Here is a 24,580-nt window from a genome sequence, read left to right on the forward strand (position 1 = left end):
TGTATGTACAAACTATTGTATTTACTGTTGAATGTAAAGCATTAGTTCCCCAAGAAAGAAATAAATTATTTAAAAATAAATAAATAAATAAATAAATAAAATGAAAAAAAAAGTATCCCAGGTAATTCACATATTTCCTCAAAATTTCCCACTCATTTTCCCTCCTAAAGGTTTACTTTTATTTCATATAAAATAGTTACAGATGAGAAAGAGTGGGGGAGAGAGAAGTCAGAGCACCACTCATACATGCAGCACTGGGGATCAAACCAGGAGTTTCAAGCATAAAAATCTTGTACTCTACCAGCTGAGCCACTTCCCTGGCCAAGCTTTCTCACTCTTAAAAGTTATGTAGAGTGCTTGCTAAAATACGAGGTCCTATGTATTGAAGTACAGTTTTCAGACGTGCTTAAGAATTAGACCTAGTCCACTTCACTCATGTGAGAGTATCATACACCAGAAAAGATAGCAGCAACAAATGCTGGAGAGGTTGTGGGGACAAAGGAACACTCCTGCACTGCTGGTGGGAATGTCAAGTAGTCTTACCCCTGTGGACAGCAGTCTGGAAAATTCTCAAAAGGCTAGAAGTGGACCTACCCTATGATCCTAGCAGCACAATTTGTAATAGCCAAAACCTGGAAGCAGCCCAGGTGTCCAACAACTGATGAGTGGCTGAGCAAGTTGTGACCTATATACACAATGGAATACTACTCAGCTATTAAAAACGGTGACTGCACCATTTTCAGCCCATCTTGGATAGAGCTTGAAGAAATCATGTTGAGTGAGATAAGTCAGAAGCAGAAGGATGAATGAATATGGGATGATCTCACTCTCAGTCAGAAGTCGAAAATCAAGATCAGAAGGGAAAACACTAAGCAGAACTTGGGCTGGAGTTGGTGTATTGCAGCAAAGGAAAAGACTCTGGGGCAGATGTGTAGGGGAGGGTTCAGGTCCTGGAACAGGATGGCAGAGGACCTAGTGGGGGTTGTACTGTTATGTGGAAAACTGGGAAATGTTATGCATGTACAAACTATTGTATTTACTGTTGACTGTAAAACATTAATTCCCTAATAAAGAAAAATTTAAAAAGAGAGAGAGAGAGAGACCTAGTGGCACAGAGGACAGAATGACAGACTTTTATTTGGGGAAAGTCCTAAGTTTGAATCCCAGCATCACATATGCTCTGGCTTTTCTCTCTCTCTTTAATCATCTTTTTTTCTTTTTATGAATCAGATTTATTTTTAAACACTATCTCTGCACTATGGTGGTATAGGGATTGAACTTGAGACTTTGGCGCCTTAGGAACAAAAGTCTTTCTGAGTAACCATTAAGCTATCTTCCTGCACATGAATTAGATTTTAAAAGGCTCAATGATCACTCACCCAGTAAAGCACATGTTCTACCATGAACAATACCCTGGATTCAAGTTCTGGCACCACATGGGAACATCATGGATGACACTGGGGGAGCTCTAGGAATGGTGGAGCAATATTGCAGTGCTTGTCTCTACACCCCCCCTCTTTCTCAAGAGAACAAAAAGGTGTGCCAGGGAGGCTACTCACATGAGTACTGTGCATGTGAGAGGTCCTGGGTTAAAATCGGGGGGTGTTTTAAAGATGGTTCTGTCAAGATGGAGTGGGAGTGGGAGAAAAGAGACAAGATCAGAAAATCTCTATTAATAATGGTGAAAGGAGTCAATTGAATCACCTGTAATAAAGACTCAACAGAAGCTAACAGAAAGAGAATTTTAGCTTGGTGATACTAGGATCAATCCCTGGCACCACCATCAAAAAAGACCTGCTCTGATAAAAAAGAAAATCTATTCAGTTCTAAGGCTCATTTACAAAAACAATGTAAGATTTCTGAAATCAGAATTATTTAGCAATTAATGTGTATATGTAGGTAGTTTTTCAACTCACACCCCTTACCCAAAAAATAATCATGTTAAATTAACAATGTATGTGGTATGCAATCTAAATTGTCTTAGTATAATTGAGGAGATCTGGTAGATTGTGAATCAGGAAATCTTAATTTTAACTAGCCCCATGACCCCATGCAAACCATTTAACTTAAATTTTTGTAAGCTTATCTCAATTCTTTAAAGACTTAATCTTCAGGCTTATATCATTTCTTCCAGCCTGGGATCTAGTTCCTTGCTTTCATCCTTTTATGCATGTCTTCCCTTCCTTGCTCTCCAACTACCACATGCCAAGCACCATGCTAGGCAAAAGAAATGTAAACACAGGAGATACCCAGAAGAAATCCTTACTCAGCCAAAGTGATGAACTTTGATGATCTTATGCCAGATGAAGGCAATTACTAAAGAACAAAAAAAGTCAGTACTGATTCCACTTACATGAGTCATTTAAAAGTAGTCAAAACCACAGAGACAGAATACGAAAATGATTGTGGCCAGGAGGCTGAAGTGGTGAGAAGAAGAAGAATGGGAGGATAGTATTTAATGGGTTATAGATTTTCTGCTTGGAAAGATGAAAAAAGTTATGAAGACAGATGGTGATGATAATTATTCAACAATGTGAGTTAATGTCGTTAAAATATACACTTGTAAATAGTTAAAATAGTAAGCTTTATGCTATGTGTAATAATTAAAAAAATGAGAAAGGTCCAGTAAGACAGCTCACCTAGGACACCCCACGACACTTAGGGAAGCTATGGTGCTGTGGTGTCTCTCCCTTTCTCTCTGTCTCTGAAAAGGTTGGCCTGGAGCAGTGAAGCCCTGGCAACAACAAACATAAACATATCTAAATGTTCTGATGTAGAAGGATGCCCATGATATATATCTATGTACATATATCTCTGAAAGCAAGGTACAAAATACTATATGTAGTTTAATTGCCATTTGTATAAAGAAAGTAAATACAAATGTTTGTGTATGCACAGATAAGGTCTGGAAGGACAGTCACTATTCAAGTTTTCCTCTACACAGAGAATTGGGTAGGAGAGGTAAGTGACCTGCTTTCTATGTCAAACTATTTAAATACAGTTGCACGCATTTTTTTTTAAATGAGCACTGTAACAAAAAAGTGTATGTTGCTGTGACCAGGAAGGTGGTTTAACAGGTGGAGCACTTGACTTGCAAGCATGAAGTCCCAAATTCAACCCCTAGCATTGCATATGACAGAATGGTGTGCGCTCTCTCTCATCTTCTTAATCACCAATAAAAATAACTATATATTTTTAAATGTGTAATTTGTCCAAGAGACCATGCTATTTGTGTGTGTATGTTTTCTTCTTTCTAGAGGCACTTGGGCTGAGACAGTGACTAATCTGACTTTGTCCCTCCATCCAACTCTGCACAGGTGCTGAATAAATGTTGGTTAATTGAATGATTTGACCATATTAAGTAGTGTTGTCTTCCCAAGCACTAGGGAAACTGTTTGGCACATTCACTCTAGTTGTCAAGGCAATAAAGATGAGAAAATAAATACTAGGCCATAGCGGCAGACAGTGATGATGGTCCTTGAAGCTTCTCTCAGAGACTTGCATCCAAATCTTTCTTGGGGGAGACCACTGTTTTGCCTAAGGTTTGGCAAATGATCTTACCTCATCATATCCCAAGATTGCAGCATAGAAATTATTTGTCATAAGGATCATGTTCTTCTTCAGGATATAGGAATTAACCTATGAAAACAAAATGACAGAAACAAAAAGTATGAAAGAAAGAAAAAAATCCAAAGGTATGATTTTTGGCTCTTAACTACCATAATTTCTTAGTAGAACAATGAGAGAGGGTCTCAATAGGTCAAACTGCCATTTTGCATCCACTTCCTTTGATCTATCAGGATTCTCCCTCATTTGACAGCTTCTTTTAGGTTTTGATCCCAAATTAAACAAAGAAGTAACTCAGCTCAATGAACTGAACCCAACTACATGTCAGGTTTTGTGTCTGATCCAATGAACACAAATATAAGAAATGGTTTCTTGACAAGAGAGGTAGTTTAGCAAGAGGAAATAGACATAAAAATAAAAAATAACACCATAACATGTTGCCTCCAATACTATTCTAAAAGTGGTGACTGGTAAATGAATGTTAGTACAAATTGTTTTTTCTTGGGGGAGATGTGGCAAGCATTATTTAGGAAATAACATTTAACTGAACATCAGAAGAGGAGCCTGATAAGAGAGAGTAAGGGAGAAAAGAAAGGACATACTAGGGGGCCAGGTGGTGACACACCTGGTTAAGCATACATGTCATATTGATCCAGGTTCAAGCTCCCAGCCCCCACCCGCAGAGGGAAACCTTAACAAGCAGTGAAGTAATGCTGCAGGTGTCTTTCTCCCCGCCCCCTCCGCTCTTAATTTCTCTCTGTCCTATCAAAATAAATAAGTATTAAAATAAAGAAATAAGAAAGGACATACTAGACAGAAGAAATAAGGTGTGCAACAATGCAGAGGTAGAAAATAAAATGCTTGAAGAATGCCGGCAAAGGTGAATGGGTAAGAACATTGGAAAGGTATGTTGGAACTAGGTCAGGAAATACCTTACGGTCCTTTCAAAGGAGCTTGTTATGGTGAAAGGACAAGAAGGAGGCTGTCAGAGGAGGGAAGTAGAAGGAAAAGCAGGACAGTGATTGAGATGCTGAGGAGAAAAGAGGGCCTCTGAGGCTACAGAAAGGAAGGTGGAATAAATTAGTCTCAAGTATTATGACTGTTAATCTAAGAAACTGTTTTAAAAATATAATCCTGGTGAGATTATAAAATCTTGTTATAACTGCTCTTAAGGAAAAGACCATGAGGACCTTCCAGAGACTAGAGTGCACTTATTTGAGTGTCTTCAATATATAGATTGGCCTCCAAGACTATGTTTGAAGTCAGGGCCCCTTTTATTTCTCTATGGGATCCCAGCACAAGTTTGGTGCACTATTAACATGCAGGAAGGACTTGAATATTTAAATGGATGGGTTTTAAAACCGAAAATAAGTTGGAATTTTATACAGAGTATGAGATTTGTGTCTAACAACCTTGATCATGACCATGCCCTCCGTCGTTCCCTTCATTTACTGAGATTCATTAATGGGCCAGATACTTCATGATCAGAATTTCTTTTAGAAAATTTTATTGGGGAAGGGATAATGCTTTATTGTACAGTTGTTGACACATGGATAAAATTTTTCATCTCACCATGTAAAACACTCTCACCACCAGCCTAGGACTCTTTCCATCATCATGCACCGGGACCCTCAAACCTCCCCCCCACCACAATACACACACTGAGCCTAGTCCAAATTTTACTTTGTGTTTCTCCTTTCTGTTCTTGTTTGAAGTTCTGCCCATGAGTGAAATCATCCCACATTTACCCTTCTCTTTCTGGCTTATCTCACTCAACATTGATTCCTTCAAGCTTCTTCCAAGATTGATTTCGTTAATAGGTGATATATATATATATATCACAACTTTCTTAGCTACTCATCTGTCTGTTGTTGGACACCGAGGTTGCATCCAAGTTTGAGTTACTAAAAATTGTGCTGCACAACAAGGGCAACAAAAGGGAATAAATAAATAAAATAAATTTTAAAAAATTGTGCTGCTATGAACATAGGTATACACAGATCTTATTTAACCATCACCTACCCTCAGAGGGGTAGTTAACTGCTATGGTCACACTTTTAAAGACACAGAAACCTAAGATTCAAAAGGTGAAGTGATCTGTTCTATGTTACACAGAAAATTAATGATTAAAGTAGCTGAGAGTATCACACAGGTCAGACTGAATCCAAAGTCCATACATATGCACTTCCATTATCAATCAAAGACTTAGTTATTTAATCCAGTGTTTCATATTATGGTCACTGAAGAGGGAAGAATGAAGTAGTAAACTAACCTGGATTTAGTCAGAAATTTTGGGTTCATGTCATAATTCTGATTATATAACATATATGGTATTATCTTGGGTAAGTCAAATGATCTGAGTCCTGAGTTCTCATTCTCTTTCTCTGGAAAGGCAGAGTGTGTATGTGGGGGGGGGGAGAGAGGGGGGGAGTGTGTGAAGACAGAGAGAGAGACCACATTATTGCAGTTTCCTTCAATGCATTGATAGCTGGGCTTGAACTTGGATCCTGCACAGGGCAAAGCAGCACACTGTTCAAGTGAGCTATTTCACTGGCCATCTATTTCAACTACCCTGTACAAAAGATTTTTCTGAAGAGCGAACAAAATGGTATTCATTAATTCAACAACGTATTGCATAAAGTCTTGGTAATCTGCAAAGAATTATGAGTAATACCTTCTGGTTTATTTATGTACAACTAAAACCAATTCCAATACTTTGCAAGATAATTTTCATAAAGGAAGAGAAAATTATGAAACTCAAGACTGGAATATATGAGATTGGATATAGCTGGTAGTGCAATCTATGCCCTTTCTCACCCCACCTTCAACCCTGGCCAAATTAGTCCACCTATCCTTTGTGTTCCCAGAGTTCTGTTCACACTTCTCCTGGGTGCACACCAAGGCTTAAAGCCGCTATGAACTTATCTCTCCCACTAGTCTGTGAACTACTCAAAGGTCATAATGGAATTTTATTAGTCTGGGCACACCCACCACCTCGTCCACAGCCCAGAGTAGGGTTCAAGAATGGCGAGCTGGAAGCTGAATCCTTACTATGGCCTAACTGCCACTCATAGTATATTCTTTTTTAAAAAATTTATTTATTTATTTATTCCCTTTTGTCACCCTTGTTGTTTTATTGTTGTAGTTATTATTGTTGTTATTAATGTCGTCGTTGTTGGATAAGACAGAGAGAAATGGAGAAAGAAGGCAGAGAGGGGGAGAGAAAGATAGACACCTGTAGACCTGCTTCACCACCTGTGAAGCAACTCCCCTGCAGGTGGGGAGCCGGGGGCTCGAACGGGGATCCTTACGCGGTCCTTGTGCTTTGCGCCACCTGCGCTTAGCCTGCTACGCTACCACCCGACTCCCCACTCCAGTAATATCCACTTTCTTTTCTTTTATCTTTTTTTTTTTTTTTTAATTTCTGTGCTACCTTCCAGAATGGGCTGAGGTAGAAGGAAAATATGACTGCAACTCAGACCTGCTGATACCCACCTTATGCTCTCTCCCTATTACTATACCAGTTGCTCTCTGAATTATGCAAGAAAAGCCAGACCCATAAATGGACAATGTCAGAGATGTCAAACAAAAGCAGAAGCATATCCCAGAGGTAAACATGCACTGAACCAATTTAGCAGAGCTAGCTGATGTGTTGCATTAAGCCAGGAAGTTTCAAAGCTCAGAGATCACATAGCTCAATTCCTTTGAGGAAACTTGTCTTGAGACCAGAAAAGCAGAAAGGACTTGTCCAAGGTCATACTTCAAATTAATTTCAGAGTCAGGAATAAGATCTGATTTCTGCATAGCTGCTTTTCCTCCTTCACTGTGTGCAGGGCATTTCCAGAGATTGTCAACATTAACCTGCAAACCCAAATTCTTGCTTTCCAACAAGATCTGTCTAAGTATACTCTTTTCTCCTTTTGGGATGCACTTGCATTCTGGCTGGCTACTGCCCAGAAAGAATGGAGAGCAGGAGTAGAATTCCTTATAAGCACAGCTCCCGCTATACCCTGGCCTCACATTCTAACCTCAATGACCTATATGCTTTCTCTCGCCATCACCTTTAGCTGAGAGAAGGCAAACTGCCACAGCTAAAAATGGTTTTCAGATATCATCACCCAGGCTGAATTAGATCATGAAAAGGGCCCTTCCTGGAAGAGGGTGGAAGCTCGATCATCGAAGACACATGATCTGCAAGCAACAGGTGAGGGTAACTGAGAGTACCTTCCTGACTATTGGACACTGACCCTTTCAGTCATCCCAGCAGTCAAGGGGAGTTGGATACTCCCTCTGATGAACTTCTGTTGGGATTTTTTTTTTTTCCTTTTAAACCAGCATTGCTCAGCTCTGGCTTATGGTGGTGCAGGGGACTGAACCTGGGATTTTAGAGTCTCAGGCATAAAAGTCTCTGTATAACCATTACACTATCTTCTCCTACTCTTCTATTGGGATTTGATTCCCTCAGCTTTCATTTGCTAGTATGCAGGTCCTATACTCCTTCTGCCATTCTCTATGGAACACACTGCCCATGAGTACACAAATGGACAAACCAGATGAGAAACTCTTCCCAGACAGCATCAGGTTGTTCTTCTATTAAACTCTTATCCATTCCATAATGCTTTGCTTCTTATAAAAAGCCATACATATAGCACCGCCACGGAAAAGGTTCCTTTTATATCAGTTACTCATATTTTCCCATTTATTTAAGCTTTTAAAATTCATGCAGATCTTTTATAAGCCATCAGAATTTGGTGACTGGTATTACTGAATGTTTAATAATAAACTAAACAGAAGAAATCAGAGGGTTAAATGATGACTGCAATTCCTATAATGACTTAATTAAATTTTTATTGAGTACATAAACTATGATGTCACTTCTAGCCAACCATGTTTCTACTTTCTCAGCATGTCACAGGGCGGACAGGGTGGAAGCACTCAATAGGAGGCTAGGCTAAATGAACAGCAAGTTTCAGCTGAAGTGGGGAGGGGAGCAAGGCTCATGTAACACACTCAATAAATTATCCGTTCATTTTTAAACAAAGTCCATGAGTTATAATATATTTGCCATGCAGTTTTTATGACATAATAAAAATGTTACCTTAAGGATTACTTAACACATACTACAAATGTTATAGCAGAGGCAGGCACAAGGGGCAAAGAAAACAAACACGAACAGGCCAGGAACGGGTCCTGGAGTTTATGTCCCAAGGGGGAACAGCATAGTATATTAAAAACGGGATGCAAAAAGGGGTAAGGATGCAGAGTTCAGGATTACTAATCAGCAGATTAATGAATGAGACAACCAACAGGGGACACAAATAAAGCAATAATGAATCTTGTAAGGACACACACTTAATTAATGTAGTGTTGTTGAAGAGGAATACTAGCTTTAAAGAGATGCCAATTCAGTTAAGGCTGATTAGCTGCCCTCTGCTCACTGTTGCTGCTCTTAAAAAGTATTATATGACTGCTTAAGAGACTGCTCAGATTATGTGGACAGAGTGACTGATGGAAATGAAGTTCTAATTCCTTTACAATCGCTATAAGGTTCTTTGTAATCTCTACTTTCCTGCCCACTTCCTCCCATCTTCCCACTTTCATTCTTTTTAAAATTATTTTTATTTATTTGTTGGGGGAGATAGAGAAGGAGAGAGACAGAAAGATACCTGCAGCACTGCTTTACCACTGCTTTACCTGAAGGTGGGGACTGGGGCTTGAACCCAGTTCCTATCGCACTGTAACATATACATCCAACCAGGTTTGCCCCCTTTCATCTTATTCTTTTTGCCTCCACGGTTATTGCCAGGGCTCGGTGCCTGCACCATGAATCCACTGCTCCTGGAGACCATTTTCCCCCTTTTGTTGCCCTTGTTGTTTTATCATTGTTGTGGTTATTATTGTTGTTGTTGCTGCTGTCGTTGGATAGGACAGTGAGAGAGGAGGGGAGACAGAGAGGGGGAGAGAAAGATAGACACCTGCAGACCTGCTTCACCGCCTGTGAAGTGACTCCTCCGCAGGTGGGGAGCCGGGGGCTTGAACCGGGATCCTTACGCTGGTCCTTGCACTTCACAGTACGTGCACTTAACCCACTGTGCTACTGCCCAATTCCCTTTCATCTTCTCTTCTAGTTCTTAAGCAATACCGCTACTAGAACCTCTTCCTTCTTTATCCGTTAGGATGCTAACTGTCTTATCCTCTAAGGCTCAGCTTACAAAGTATGTCTTCTACTACAAAGGCTCTTCTCTCCCCTGTCTACAGATGCAGTGATAATGATCTCAATCTAGAAATATATACTATAATTCAATATTTACCATGGGGCAAGAAATATGCTGATACATACATATACATATACATATACATATACATATACATATACATATACATATACATATACATATACATATACATATACATATACATATACATATACATATACATATACATATACATTCACTCAATCCTTTCCAAATACTGAGATGGGTCTACACATAAGAGAAAAAAGTCACACAGATAGGAAACACTGGGTGAAGGAAAATCCAACTGCAATGCTTATCTAAGTTGGATCAAACACCATAAATAATGTAGTTGTCCCTTCATGTGCTCAGAAACCAAGGAATTGGTACAGTAGCTATATAGCAGTGCACATGCAAACCTGTGGTCCTGAGTTAAATTCTTGGCACTGAAGCACCAGAGTGATGTTCTGGTTCTTTCTGGGTCTCTCTCAGAAATCAATAAAACTTCTCCATAATAGAGGCTGGGCAGTAGCATACCAGGCTGAGTGCATCTAATACTATGTGTAAGGACCCAGGTTCAAGCCTCTAGGTCGTGTGTGTGTGTGTGTGTGTGTGTGTGTGTGTGTTTTCACTGGTGATAGAACAGTGCAGTAGGTGTCTCTCCCTCTTTTTTTCCTCCTCCTCCTCTTTTTTTTATCTCTTTCCCTATCTCTATCTTGCATGCTCTATCAAAAAAGAAGAAAGAGGAGAAGGAGAAGAAGAAAAAGAAGAAGAAGATGATGATGGAGGAGGAGGAGGAGGAGGAGGAGGAGGAGGAGGAGGAGGAGAAGGAGAAGGAAAAGGAGAAGAAGAAGAAGAAGAAGAAGAAGAAGAAGAAGAAGAAGAAGAAGAAAGGAGGGGAGGGAAGGGAGGGAGAAAAAAAAATAAGGCCACTAGAATGGCAGAGTTGTACAGGCACTGAGCCCCAGTGATAACCCTAGTGGGGGAAAAAATATATGGGGGGGGGTGATACAACTGTATTTTTTTGTGTGTGTATGACATTTTTCCCCTTTTGTTGCCCTTGTTGTTTATCATTGTTGTTATTATTGTTGTTGTTATTGCTGTAATTACTGTTGGATAAGACAGAGATAAATTGAGAGAGGAGGAAAGGACACAGAGGGGGAGAGAAAGACAGACACCTGCAGACCTGTTTCATCGCTTGTGAAGCGAACCCGCTGCAGGTGGGGAGCTGGGGGCTCGAACCAGGATCCTTATGCCAGTCCTTGCGCTTAATGCCATGTGTGCTTAACCCACTGTGCTACTGCATGGCCCCTGACAACTGTATTTTTGTCCTCAATTTACAGAAAGGCATCAACTTGGGGGTCAGGCGGTAGCGCAGTGGGTTAAGTGCACATGGCACAAAGCGCAAAGACTGGCATAAGGATCCCGGCTCAAGACCCCGGCCCCCTACCTGCAGGGGGTCGCTTCATAGGCGATGAAGCAGGTCTGCAGGTGTCTGTCTTTCTCTGCCCCCTCTCTGTCTCCCCATCTCTCTCAGTCCTATCTAACATCATCAATAACAACAATAATAATAACCACATCAGCAATAAAACAAGAGCAACAAAAGTGGAAAATAGCCTCTAGGAGCTGTGGATTCGTGGTGCAGGCACCAAGCCCCAGCAATAACCTTGGAGGTACAAAAAAAAAAAAAAAAAAAGAAAAGAAAGGCATCAACTTATCTTCCATGAAGTTTCTCAAGTTCCTCAAAGTTTGTTGCTTTTACCTTCACATGGTTTTAAATATTTCTATCAGGAAAACTTATTGTACTGTTTCAATAAGGCTTATAGTCTGTCCCTTTACTTCTTGACTACATTAGATTGTGTGCTCTTTGATGGTAAAACAGCATATCTTTGGGTGTAAAGGTCTGTAGAATAAAACAATACCTTATTTCCTGTCTCAATAACTTCACATAGTACTGATGTCCAAGTACTTGAACAAATTTCAAGAAAGTTCCCGGAGTAAAGAAAGGTTGAAGAGGCTAGTATACATGATACTGTTAGTTTCATGATTTTCAAATACAACTCTTCTCTAATCCAAGGACGGCCAACTCCTATTCCTGCATAGTATGTTTTACATGGCCTCTGTTCTCTTTGTTCTCAGTCTTCTCAAAGCAGTCTTTTCCACTATGAAAATTTACATATGCCAGAGTCCTAGATTCAGAATTAAAATTATTTTATAGCAGCATGAAGTAAAAAGGAGAGCTTCTGAATGAATAGAGGGGAAAAAAATCACAATATCAGGTTAAGATAACCCACAGTGGATAACTAAGTTTCTTTTTTTTCAAGCTATTTAAAAATTTGTGATTAATGGTGGTTTTCAAGATCGTAAGATTATAGGGTATAGTTTCACACTGTACCCACCACAAAGTTCTGTGTCCCTCACCCTCCCCAAAACAGACAACCAAGTTTCTCTCTCACACTAGTCACTCGAACAAGACAATAGCCAAATAACTTAGACCAGAAACTATCAAAAACTCACAGGAAAAATACTGAAATTGACACAAGTTCAATTTCAAGGGGGGGAAAAAAAACCCCTGTATAGGGATTTACACACTATGTTAAATGCATCAAAGGATCATTCCATTCATGATAACTAGGATGGCTGTAATTTTAAGAAGGAAAAACAGCAAGTGTTGGCAAGGTTGCAGAAATATTAGAACCCTTATGTATTACTGATGGGAATGTAAAATGTAGTAGTCACCATGGAAAATAGTTTGGCAATTTCTCAAAAAGCTAAACGTAGAACTACCCTAAGACTCAGTAAATACTCCTAAGTATATATATCCAAAATAACTGAAATCTGGAACAAAAATATATACTTGTAAACCAAATATAATGCAAAGATAATTAGAATGAAGTGCATACCGTTATTTACAATAGTGAAAAGATGGCAACAACCCAAGAGTTTATCAACAGATGATAGGACAAACAGAAAGTAGTATGTACATACTCATTAAAAAGGAATACATTTTGATATGATTCAACCAGGATGAACCTTGAAAACAATTACGCCTAACTGAAATAATTCAGACACAAATTGTTATACACTCCATTTACATGACATACCCAGAACAGGTAAATTCACAGACAAAATGGAGAAATCAGAGGCAATCAGCAACTGGGGTTGGGGGGGAAATGAGAATTATTTACTAAATAGCATTTTTGTTGAGTATGAAGAAAATGTTTTGAGTATAAATAGTGGAAATGGTTACAAAATAATATGGATGTATTTAGTGCCATTGGCTTGTACACACTCACATACACAGTCATAATAAAAGTTCAGGGCAAGAGAGAGAAAGCTCATTAGGTCGGGCACATGCTTTGATATGATTACAGCCCAGATTTGAGCCCTGACACTGCATGGGAGATGTTATGGCAGCAGAGAAGCAGCTCTGGTACTGTGGGGTCTCTCCTTTTCTTTCCTTTCTTTCTTTCTTTTTTTTTTTTTTGTTATTGCCTCCACGGTTAGTGCTTGGACTTGGTGCCAGCACCACGAATCCACTGCTCCTGGAGGCTATTTTTTTCTTTTTTTAAAGGATAATACAGAGAGAAATTGAGAGAGGAGGGAAAGATAGAGAGGGAGAGAAAAAGATAGACACCTGCAGACCTGCTTCACTGCTTGTGAAGAGACCCCCCTGCAGGTGGGGAACTAAGGGCTTAAACTGAGATCCTTGTGGCAGGCCCTTGCGTGTTGTACTATGTGCACTTAATCCTGTGTGGGTCTCTCCTTTTCTATTTGAATGAAAAAGCATTCTGAAGCAGTGAAATCACATGTGCATGGGGTCCTGGCTAAACACTCTCTCTCTCTCTCTCTCTCACACACACACACACACACACACACACACACACACACACACACACACACACACTTTAGTTATAAATGACTCTTCAAATTGGTATTTCAATATGTGAACTATTCATGTACAAATATTAATGCTCATTTTATTAACAGTAGTCTCATGAAGTAATTTCTATTCCTTGATACATGCTTAATACATTTATATGGAGTGTTGCTACCTTCTAGGCATAGTGCTACGTAATGGGAGGAAAAGATAAGACAGTTTTATAATCCCATAAGAAAGGCATATTATATACAAGCCATTATAACATATAACACACTGTATATAATAATGACAACATTGGGAGTTGGGCGGTAGTGCAGCGGGTTAAGTGAAGGTGGCATGATGTGCAACGACCGGCGTAAGGATCCTGGCTCGAGCCCCTGGCTCCCCATCTGTAGGTGTCTATCTTTCTCTCCCCCACTCTGTCTTCCCCGCCTCTCTCCATTTCTCTCTGTCCTATCCAACAACAATGACATCAATAACAACAACAATAATAACTACAACAACAATAAAAAACAGCAAGGGCAACAAAAGGGAAAATTAAAAAAAATTTTTTTAAATGACAACATTAATCTGAGACTGAAAGGCTTTTAGAAATGAGGTGTTTAAGGGTGGGGGTATAGCATAATGGTTATGCAAGGAGACTTTCATGCCTGAGGCTCTCAAGTCCCAGGTTTAATCCCCCACACCGCCATAAGCCAGAGTGAAGCAGTGCTCTGGTAAAAAAAAAAAAAAAAACTATAACAACGAAAAAAAAAAAAAAGAAAGAAATGAGGTGTTTAATGGTGGCCACCTGGTGATGCACCCAGTTAAGTGTACATAATACTATGCATAAAGACCAGCACAAGGACCCTGATTCAAACCCCTTCATGAGTGGTGAAGCAGGCCTGCAGGTGTCTATCTTGGGATGCATTGGATCGACCTTCTCGTGGTGCATCCTGTGAGTACCCATTCATTGGGGAAACTGACAATCCTTCCTAGCTGACTGAATCCACATGGATCCCAGTCACTTTCAAAGCCAGCAACAAGCAGCTCCTGACAGCTTTCAACCTGACCTGTTGACTGGCTACGGAAGAAGGGCAAACGCTAGAAGAAGAAGGTGTCTATCTTTCTCTCTCCCTATTTCCTGCTCCTCTCTCAACTTCTCTCTGTCCTGTCAAATAAAAGGGGGATAAAATGGCTGCCAGGAGTGGTGGATTCGTAGTGCAGGCACTGAGCCCCAGTGATAACCCTGGTGGCAAAAATAAACAAATAAATAGGGTGTTTATTATGCTAGGTATTGAGGGATGAATAGGATTAGCACTTTGTAGATAGAAAGAATGTTCTATCCAAAGATCTGTCTGTCTCTGTCTGAAAACGTCAGTCCTGAGCAGTGAGGCCCTGAGAACAACAACAAACAAACAGAAAATTAACCTTAGAAGTACAGATCACAATGTTAGGAAGAACCAGAGGCAGGAATACAAGAGGAGGGTGTGCAATGGATTTGGCATGAAACTGAATAGATGTAAGTAGCAATAGGGACACAAAAGAAGGAATTCTTTCAAAAGAAATGTCTATAGCAGGATCAGCAGGATTTGATGATCATGTGGATGTGGAGGAGAAAAGGCGAAATCATGCACATAATCAGATCTCACTGAATGCTAGTTGAAGAAAGAATGCAAGAGCTATATTCAATCATAGGCCGATGACTTTCTGACCCTGGTAGCACTAAACAACCAGTCTTATAGGGTTCTAGCAATCACTGTGCCCTCAATGTCTCCTATGCTGTGGTAATGGAAAATCTTACTTGGACAAGTTGTAATACGAGCAAGATGTGTATTTAGCTTGAGCCTGGCAGGCGTCTCCAGTGGAATAGGAGTACAGCACACCAGGCCCTAGGAACCTGAACCCCTTTGCTGTAATTTGTTCACTATATGTCAGTGGATATCATTCTTCTGGGTCCTCTGCCTGCTTCCTGCAGTCATGAGATCTGATTACAGCATCAAGAAGATGCTGACCCCTTAGGTTTCCAGAAACATTGCAGGTTCTCAATTGCACCCTAGACCTCATGACTATATTTAAGCAAACAGTAAAGTAGTAGGCAGACCTCTGCCTTTAAAATGATTTTCTATTAAATTATCTAATCTGGAGACAGTGACAAACTAATAATTCTTATTCTCCATCAATTGTGGTCATCTCAAATACATATGTGTAAGTCAAACAACTAAGAATGGATACTCACAAGTTAGTGAGTTATTTGTTAATGGACCCCTGCCAGTTACTCATCCTGGATGCTGAGGATTTAAACAACCTCCAAGACCTAGAGACAGTACTTGAGGTCCTTCAGATGGAGTTTACTGACCCCAATCAGAGTCCAATCCCACTCAGCAGTTCTAAGATAGAAGTCACACTGCCTGGACACAAATATTTCAAGGATGCAAAATGTATCCCCTTCTCCACACTGAGATTTCAAAAGTCTTGCCTTCTCTCTGCGTGTAGTAATGGGAAGCAGAAGAGATGGGGGGATGGGGGAAATGGCCTCCAGGAGCAGCGGATACATAGCAGCAGGCACCCAAGCCCCAGTGATAACCCTAGAGGCAAAACATAAAATAAAGTGAAATATACTAGGAAGTGAATAGCAGTGCTGTTGGAACCTTGAAACACAAATATTAGACTAGAGGCATCAGAGACCTTGTTTCTGTGAGCAACACACCTGTGAACTGAATGATAAGTAGACAAAACACCTGACTTTCCTGATTCATCTTTACAGCAGAAAAACAGCCTTTTTCTCAGATGACCTACATTTCAGCATTTTAGAAAGCCTATGGTTTCCTACAGTAAGGAGTAAAGAAGTAACAATGACAGATTAACATTCTGTGACCAATTCTAGGATGTTGAATGTCTGCTTTATTGTTTTGTGTTACAGACTTTGGTCTCCTCTTCTTCCCAATGTAGTCACTAGTTAACAGTCACAAATTATACTCACTCAAGTAATACTGATGACAGTCTCTCTCCTCCTCCCCTCAGCACCTGGGGATTGCCTACTGTCCAATTCCATCTTGCCCTCTCTCTGTCCTGCTCTGAGCCAGCCTCTCTAGGAAGTCTACAGTAAAAACAAAAGCCAGGTGAACTCATATCTTATTTACCTATTTAGTTTGGAACTTAACCTAAGACTCAACTTTTATTTTTCATCTTGGCATAAACTAGACTGCAAGCTTTACAAGAGCACTTCTTTTTCGTATAACTCTCCAGCAATAACATTTAGGTATTAACATGTGAAGTAGCTAAACGTTCCTTGAATTAATTAAGGAATGAACAAACTGTAGGAGAACCATACAAATTAACAATGCTGCTGGAACTAAAGAAAAATAATTCATAATGCCTTCATAAGTTAAATGATCTAATCAGGCATCAAATACACCCAGGAACTGAAGTTATAACATCAAGCAAGAAAAACAATTCCTGAGCTGGAGTTTTACATTCTATTACAAGGAAATGGGGACATGACAAGTAAAATAAAATGTCAACTTCAGATGGAAATTTAGTGCTATCAACCCAATCCTGCCATTCAAAGCTCCAAAGATGATATACAGCACTGGACTGTTCTCATCACAGAGAGAGCTGCACTTAGGTTAAGGCGTATAGTGCACATGATACTCTAAAAGGCAAGAGGAGTCACTGAATTTCTATGCAATGAGTAGTAGTAGCACTAAGGAAAATGAGTCTGAATGTTGATTTAAAGGATGGATATTAGAGGAAAAAGTGAGAAGTGAGAGAGATAAGTAAGGCAGCAGATAGCCAAGTTTAGAAGAAAAGTCAGGACTGGATCTGAGTCAACTGAAGTCCTGCCAGTGTTTTTTGTTTGTTTGTTTTCTTTTTGCTGTTGCTTGCTTTTCTTCCCTTCCTTCCTTCCTTCCTTCCTTCCTTCCTTCCTTCCTCCCTCCCTCCCTTCCTTCCTCCCTCCCTCCCTTCCTTCCTTCCTTTCTTTCTTTTACAGTTTCCCTCACTCCTGGAGGATTACAATATATTTAACACTTAAGGCAGATATTCCTACCGTTCAGAAAAGGTCAGGATAATAGATGACAACTGACATAAAGAAAGAAGTCCCTCCTTTCCAGCTGGAACCCTTCAGTTTTAACCAATTCCATAGTGTCATTCAGCTCACATTTCAGAGAAACAATAGGGAAGAAGAGTATTATAGCTGCCTCATTGGAGGATCTAGAAACACAACACATCTGGGGCAGCCAAATCAGTGCCTGGCTCTAATCTATCTGGATACTTTAGCTTTCTTTTCTTTTCTTTTCTTTTCTTTTCTTTTCTTTTCTTTTCTTTTCTTTTCTTTTCTTTTCCCTTTCCTTTCCTTTCCTTTCCTTTCCTTTCTTTTCCTTTCCTTTCTTTTCTTCTTTTTTTGCCTCCAGGGTTATCACTGGGGCTCAGTGCCAGCACTACAAATCCACTACTTCTGGAGGCTATTTTTCCCATTTTGTTGCCCTTGTTGTAGTTGTTGTTATAGCTGTTGCTGTTGGATAGGACAGAGAGAAGTCAAGAGAGGAGGGGAAGACAGAGAAGAAGAGAGAAAAATAGATACCTGCAGACCTGCTTTACCGCTTGTGAAGCGACCACCCTGCAGGTGGGGAGCTGGAGGCTCAAACCAGGATTCTTGCACCGGTCCTTGCACTTTGTGCCATGTGCACTTAACCCACTGCACTACTGCCCAGCCCCCAGCTTTCTTAATTTTCTCACATAGCCACCAGACCTTAGTTACTACTTTCTGGCAATGACCAGAAAGAGAAAATGACAGATAGCTGCCTATTTTGTGGTAGGAGGTATGAGCAAGAGGCATCATCAATTTTGCCTCACTCATGATAAGAGCTCCTAAGAGTCTATAGTAATCACCTCCTTTAAACAAAAAAAATCATTACTAAAGTCATGGACCCCTTGGAATATACCTAAAATAGACTTCCTAGCTTTTTCCAAAATGGAGACACCAAATCTCATCTGCTCTATTCTTACTTTAGGTCCCTGATTATTAAACAATTTGTTCTGCTTTATATCTTAATGCTATGCAGCCACCAAGTTGCAGATGCTACCGTGACATCAACGTGAATTCCCTGGGCAGATGACCTCACCAATGTGTCCTGAAAGCCCACCTCTCCAGAGCCCTACCCCACTAGGGAAAAGACAGAAACAGGCTGGGAGTAGGAATCAACTTGCCAGTGCCCAGGTCCAGTGGAGAAACAATTACAGAAGCCAGACCTTCCACTTTCTATACCTCATAATGATCCTGGGTCCATGCTCCCAGAGGGATAAAGAATAGGAAAGCTTCTAATGGAAGGCATGGGATGCGGAACTCTGTGGTGGTAGGAATTGTACCACTCTTACCCAACAGACTTGTTGATCATAATTAAAATTAAATCAAGCTTGTAGGAGATTGACAGTCACTGAAGTAGCAGAAAATATAAACACTGATAGCTCTACAGTTCTTACTAGCCAGAATTAGCCCTGCCTGGGGTTCCTAGCCATCAGTAAGAACAATCTAGTCTTCCATTACTCAGTTCCTTCAAACATCCATACTCACTCACTGCTTCAGACCAGACAACTCTAGCATATTCTGAACCCCGCACTTGTCCCCAAACCACACCACTCTCTCCTAAGCCTTCTTCTTCTTTTTTTTAATTATCTTTATTTATTTATTGGATAGAGACAGCCAGAAATCAAGAGGGAAGGTGGGGTAAAGAGGAAGAGAGACAGAGAGTTACCTGCAGCACTGTTTCACCACTAGTGAAGCTTTCCCCCCGGTAGGTGGGGACCGGGACTCGATCCCGGGTCCTTGTGCATTGTAGCATGTGCGCTCAACCAGGTGCGTGGCACCTGGCCCTATCTCCTAAGCCTTCTAAGTTGAGGATAGGAAGGAAAAAGCCAGTTCTTCAAGGACTCCAGGGCAAGAGAGGCTTAGAGAACAAATGAGAAGCCTAATAAACTGCTTTTTACTGTTGCAAATTCTACACCTGATTGAAATTTTATTTTTTAGGGTTTGGGAGACAACATAATGATTATGCAAAAAGACTTTCATGTCCGAAGTTCTGAAGTCCCGGACTGAATCCCCCAAACCACCATATGCCCAAACTGAGCAGTGCTCTGGTCTTTCTCTCTGTATCTCTCTCATTAAAATAAAAAGTAAAATATATTAAAAATAAAAAGGGGGCCAGGTGGTAGCACAGTGGGTTAAACTCACATGGCACAAAGCCCCCGGCTCCCCACCTACAGGGGGGTGGCTTCATAGGTGGTGAAACAGGTCTGCAGGTGTCTTGTCTTTCTTTCCCCTTCTCTGTCTTCCCTTCTCTCAATTTCTCTCTGTCCTATCCAACAACAACAACAGCTATAACAATAACAACAAAGGTGACAGTAAGGACAAAAAAATGGGAAAAATGGCCTCCAGGAGCAGTGGATTCGTAGTGCAGGCACTGAGCCCCAGCAATAACCCTGCAGGCAAAATAAATAAATAAATAAATAAATAAGATAACTAAAAGAAAAGGCTTTCCATATTTTAAAAAAAGGGAAATTCAATTTATTTATTTATTTGATAGAGACAAAGCTAAACTGAGAAGGAAGGGGGAGGTAGAGAGGGAGACAGAGAAACACCCACAGTACTGTTTCACCATTTGTAAAGCTTTCCCCCTGCAAGTGGGTACTGCAGGCTTGACCCCAGGTCCTTGAGCATTGTTATACACATGTTCTACTAGGTGCACCACCACCCAACCCCTGATTGAAAATTTCTTGCTTTTTATTTTTTTTTCTTTCTTCTAAGCCAGAAAGATCCTTAGAATAACCACATCTAAGCTCTTCAGCTAAACTTGCTAGCTAATGGTAGAATTAAGTGTAATTTCCTACTCTTCTGGCTTTAGGAAGATATTTATAGCTTTAGGACCAAGTTCAATGTTCCTATCCCCTCCTTTCTCTAGAAAGAGGTCCTTCTTTGACAGATGACTTGGCTTGGGACCTTAAACACAGCAGCTGATAAACATATTCTGACACTGAAAGAGAAGAGGTGCAGCTATAAATATCTGCACCAAAGTACCAAAGACAATAAAGTCTATTTGATATCTTAAGAATGTTAGTAAAAGGGCATAGGGGAAATGAAAAGGAGTAGAGTAGAAGAACTTGTAATATCACTGAATGCTGAATGGGAATCATTTCCTACTTTCTCCCAAACCGTGAAAAAAACTACAAGTCTGCTGATTCTTAAATCTAGCAGCTGAATTACCCAACGAACAGAAATAGGGCAATGCACACACTTTATATGAATTTTATTATTCTGATAGAAATTTCTCTCCTGGGAGCAGAAAGGGTCAAAAGTCCAAAACCAAAAAGTATATATCTTTGTAAGCCAGGGTAAAGAAGCATTATAGCAGACAGTTATTAAAAAAAAACAGACAGAAAAAAAAAAAGAGTGAACACAGTAGAGTATGAGGTGTTAGAAAACTCACTCCAAGTAATTTATTCACTGGGAACCACAAAAGGCTTTCCCAAGAACAGCAAAAACACCATTAATTTCTATAGTACCCTCATTTCAAAGGGCTCCAAACACTTCACACACAACGTTTTAAATTGTCCTCTAAGGCTCCAAAATAAGGGGTTACTATTTCCTTAGGCTCAGATGAAGAAACTAAAACATTCACGCATACCCTCCTCTGCCCAAGACATCCGAACAGACTCGGCCAACTACAACTGAATGTCTGCTGTGTAGATGACCTGTACCAGAAAGTACAGGAGACACAAAGATAAAAGATATAATCCTAATCCTACAGAAAGCTGGAACCCAGTGGATCAACAAATGTGTACAGTAAAACTCTTGAGATAAGGCAGCCTATGCATGGTGTATTAAAAAGTTTCATATGCAGGAGTTGGGCGGTAACGCAGCGGGTAAAGCATAACAACCGGCGTAAGGATCCCGGTTCGAGCCCCCAGCTCCCTACCTTCAGGGGAGTCCCTTCACAATCAGTGTCTATCTTTTCTCCCCCTCTCTGTCTTCCCCTCCTCTCTCCATTTCTCTCTGTCCTATCCAACAACAATGACATCAATAACAACAACAATAACTACAACAATAAAACAAGGGCAACAAAAGGGAATGAACAAATAAATTTTTTTTTTAAAAAAAAGTTCCATATGCAATGCTCTTTCCATCAACAGTCTACAACAGCCCATGCACTAGCATTTTATTACTTAAGTCACCCGTGAGCAGCTTATCTTATAAAGGTAGGAATGGAAAAAAAATTAGAGGTAAAGAGATTTATCCAGGGTCTCCAGGCTAAAAACTATGACAAAGTAGGGATTAGAACTCACACCCATCTGCTCTATTCTTACCTTTAGGTCCCTGATTATTAAACAATTTGTTCTGCTTTATATCTTAATGCTATGCAGCCACCAAGTTGCAGATGCTACCGTGACATCAACATGAATTCCCTGGGCAGATGACCTCACCAATGTGTCCTGAAAGCCCACCTCTCCAGAGCCCTACCCCACTAGGGAAAAGACAGAAACAGGCTGGGAGTAGGAATCAATTTGCCAGTGCTCATGTCCAGTGGAGAAACAATTACAGAAACCAGACCTTCCACCTTCTGTACCCCATAATGATCCTGGGTCCATGCTCCCAGAGGGATAAAGAATAGGAAAGCTTCTAATGGAAGGCATGGGATGCGGAACTCTGTGGTGGTAGGAATTGTGTGGAATTGTACCCCTCTTATCCAACAGACTTGTTGATCATAATTAAAATTAAATCAAGCTTGTAGGAGATTGACAGTCACTGAAGTAGCAGAAAATATAAACACTGATAGCTCTACAGTTCTTACTAGCCAGAATTAGCCCTGCCTGGGCTTCCTAGCCATCAGTAAGAACAATCTAGTCTTCCATTACTCAGTTCCTTCAAACATCCATACTCACTCACTGCTTCAGACCAGACAACTCTAGCATATTCTGAACCCCGCACTTGTCCCCAAACCACACCACTGTCTCCTAAGCCTTCTGAGTTGAGGATAGGAAGGAAAGAGCCAGTTCTTCAAGGACTCCAGGGCAAGAGAGGCTTAGAGAACAAATGAGAAGCCTAATAATTTTTTTTTAATATTTATTTTATTTATTCCTTTTTGTTGCCCTTGTTGTTTTATTGTTGTAGTTATTATTGTTGTCCTTGTTGGATAGGACACAGAGAAATGGAATGATGAGGGGAAGACAGAGAGGGGGAAAGAAAGATTGACACCTGCAGACCTGCTTCACCGCCTGTGAAGCGACTCCCCTGTAGGTGAGAGCCAGGGCTCGAACCGGGATCCTTGCGCCAGTCCTTGCGCTTTGCACCACGTGCACTTAACCTGCTGCGCTACAGCCCGACTCCCAATAAATTTTTTTATATTTATTTATTTTCCCTTTCTTCTCTTTGTTTTTTATTGTTGTTGTAGTTATTATTGTTATTTATGTCACTGTTAAGTAGGACAGAGAGAAATGGATAGAGGAGGTGAAGGCAGTGGGAGAGAAAGATAGATACCTACAGACCTGCTTCATCGCCTGTGAAGCGACTCCCCTGCAGGTGGGGAGCCAGAGGATCCTTATGCCTGGTCCTTGCGTTTTGTGCCACTGGCGCTTAACCTGCTGCGCTATCACCCAACTCCCCCATCTGATTTTAAAGCCCATGTTATAGTGGTTAACTGCTTGAGAAAGTAGGTGTTAACATGGTAGCACAAAGTGCCAAGTGAGAGGGGGATAAAAGAACAAGGGTTCAACTCAAACACTAATCTTAGGGACATATGCACCCCTATGTTCATAGCTGCATTATTCACAATACTCAAAAGTAGAAGCAGCCTAAATGCCCATCAACAGATGACTGGCTAAAGAGGTTATAAGATATATATTTCATGGAATACTATTCTGCAATAAAAAAGACGATACTGGTGGCCCGGGAGGTGGCGCAGTGGGTAAAGCACTGAACTCTCAAACATGAGGTTGTGAGTTCAATACCCGGCAACACATGTACCAAAGTAATGTCTGCTTCTTTCTCTCCCTCTCCTATCTTCCTCATTAATAATAGAATATCAAAAAAAAAATTGTGTCCTGGGAGTCGGGCAGTAGCGCAGCAGTTAAGTGCACATGGCACAAAGCGCAAGGACCAGCGTAAGGATCCCAGTTCGAGCCCCGGCTCTCCACCTGCAGGGGAGTCACTTCACAGGCGGTAAAGCAAGTCTGCAGGTGTCTGTCTTTTTCTCCCCCTCCCTGTCTTCCCCTCCTCTCTCCATTTATCTCTGTCCTATCCAACAATGACAACAACAATAACAACAGCAACAATAAAAACAAGGGCAACAAAAGGGAAAATAAAATAAATAAAATAAAAATTGTGTCCTTTGGGATAAAAATGGATAGAACTGTAGGTGATTATGCTTAGCAAAATAACTAAAGAGATGAAAGACAACTAATGGATGCTTTCACTCATGTGAACTCTAGAGAACTTATACACGTAAACTTGGGGAAAAAAGGAAGCAAGTATACTGTTTCTAAGACTGGTGAAAACTATAGTGGTTATCTTTGGCAAGTGGAAGAGTGGAGACACAGAACTTTGGTAGTGGGTGTGGTGTAGAACTATACAATGTAATCTTATAATTTTGTCATCCACTGTTAATCACAATAAAAAAAATTATAAGAGAACAAGAGTCCACACTAGATTTGAGGAGAATGATCTGGTCTCTTGACTCAAATATGCATCTGCATATATCTAATTAATCCAAAGGGACTGCTCTTGGGGGTCAAGAAGCCAAAGGAAAATGTCTTCTAGAAAGTAACATAGTTCTCTCTGGGTAAGGAGCTCTGATTCCCCAGAAACCACCCCCACTAGGGAAAGAGAGAGGCAGGCTGGGAGTATGGATTGACCTGTCAACACCTA

At 40.5% G+C, this 24,580-nt stretch overlaps 1 protein-coding gene across 3 annotated transcripts in view; it reads right to left on the bottom strand.

Moving 5' to 3' along the window:
- The window catches only part of LOC103113137 (ubiquinol-cytochrome-c reductase complex assembly factor 1), a 116,129-nt gene that overhangs the window by 12,688 nt on the left and 78,861 nt on the right, over window positions 1–24,580 (bottom strand). For 2 of the 3 annotated variants that reach the window (XM_060188841.1, XM_007522644.3), the window contains one exon: window positions 3,562–3,639. The exons of the other annotated variant lie outside the window; for it this stretch is intronic. In XM_060188841.1, the coding sequence (XP_060044824.1) occupies window positions 3,562–3,639 (78 nt within the window). The remainder of the gene's footprint in view (window positions 1–3,561; window positions 3,640–24,580) is intronic. 3 annotated transcript variants of the gene reach the window in all.

Source organism: Erinaceus europaeus, chromosome 1, assembly GCF_950295315.1.
Source record: "Erinaceus europaeus chromosome 1, mEriEur2.1, whole genome shotgun sequence".
Taxonomy (NCBI): domain Eukaryota; kingdom Metazoa; phylum Chordata; class Mammalia; order Eulipotyphla; family Erinaceidae; genus Erinaceus; species Erinaceus europaeus.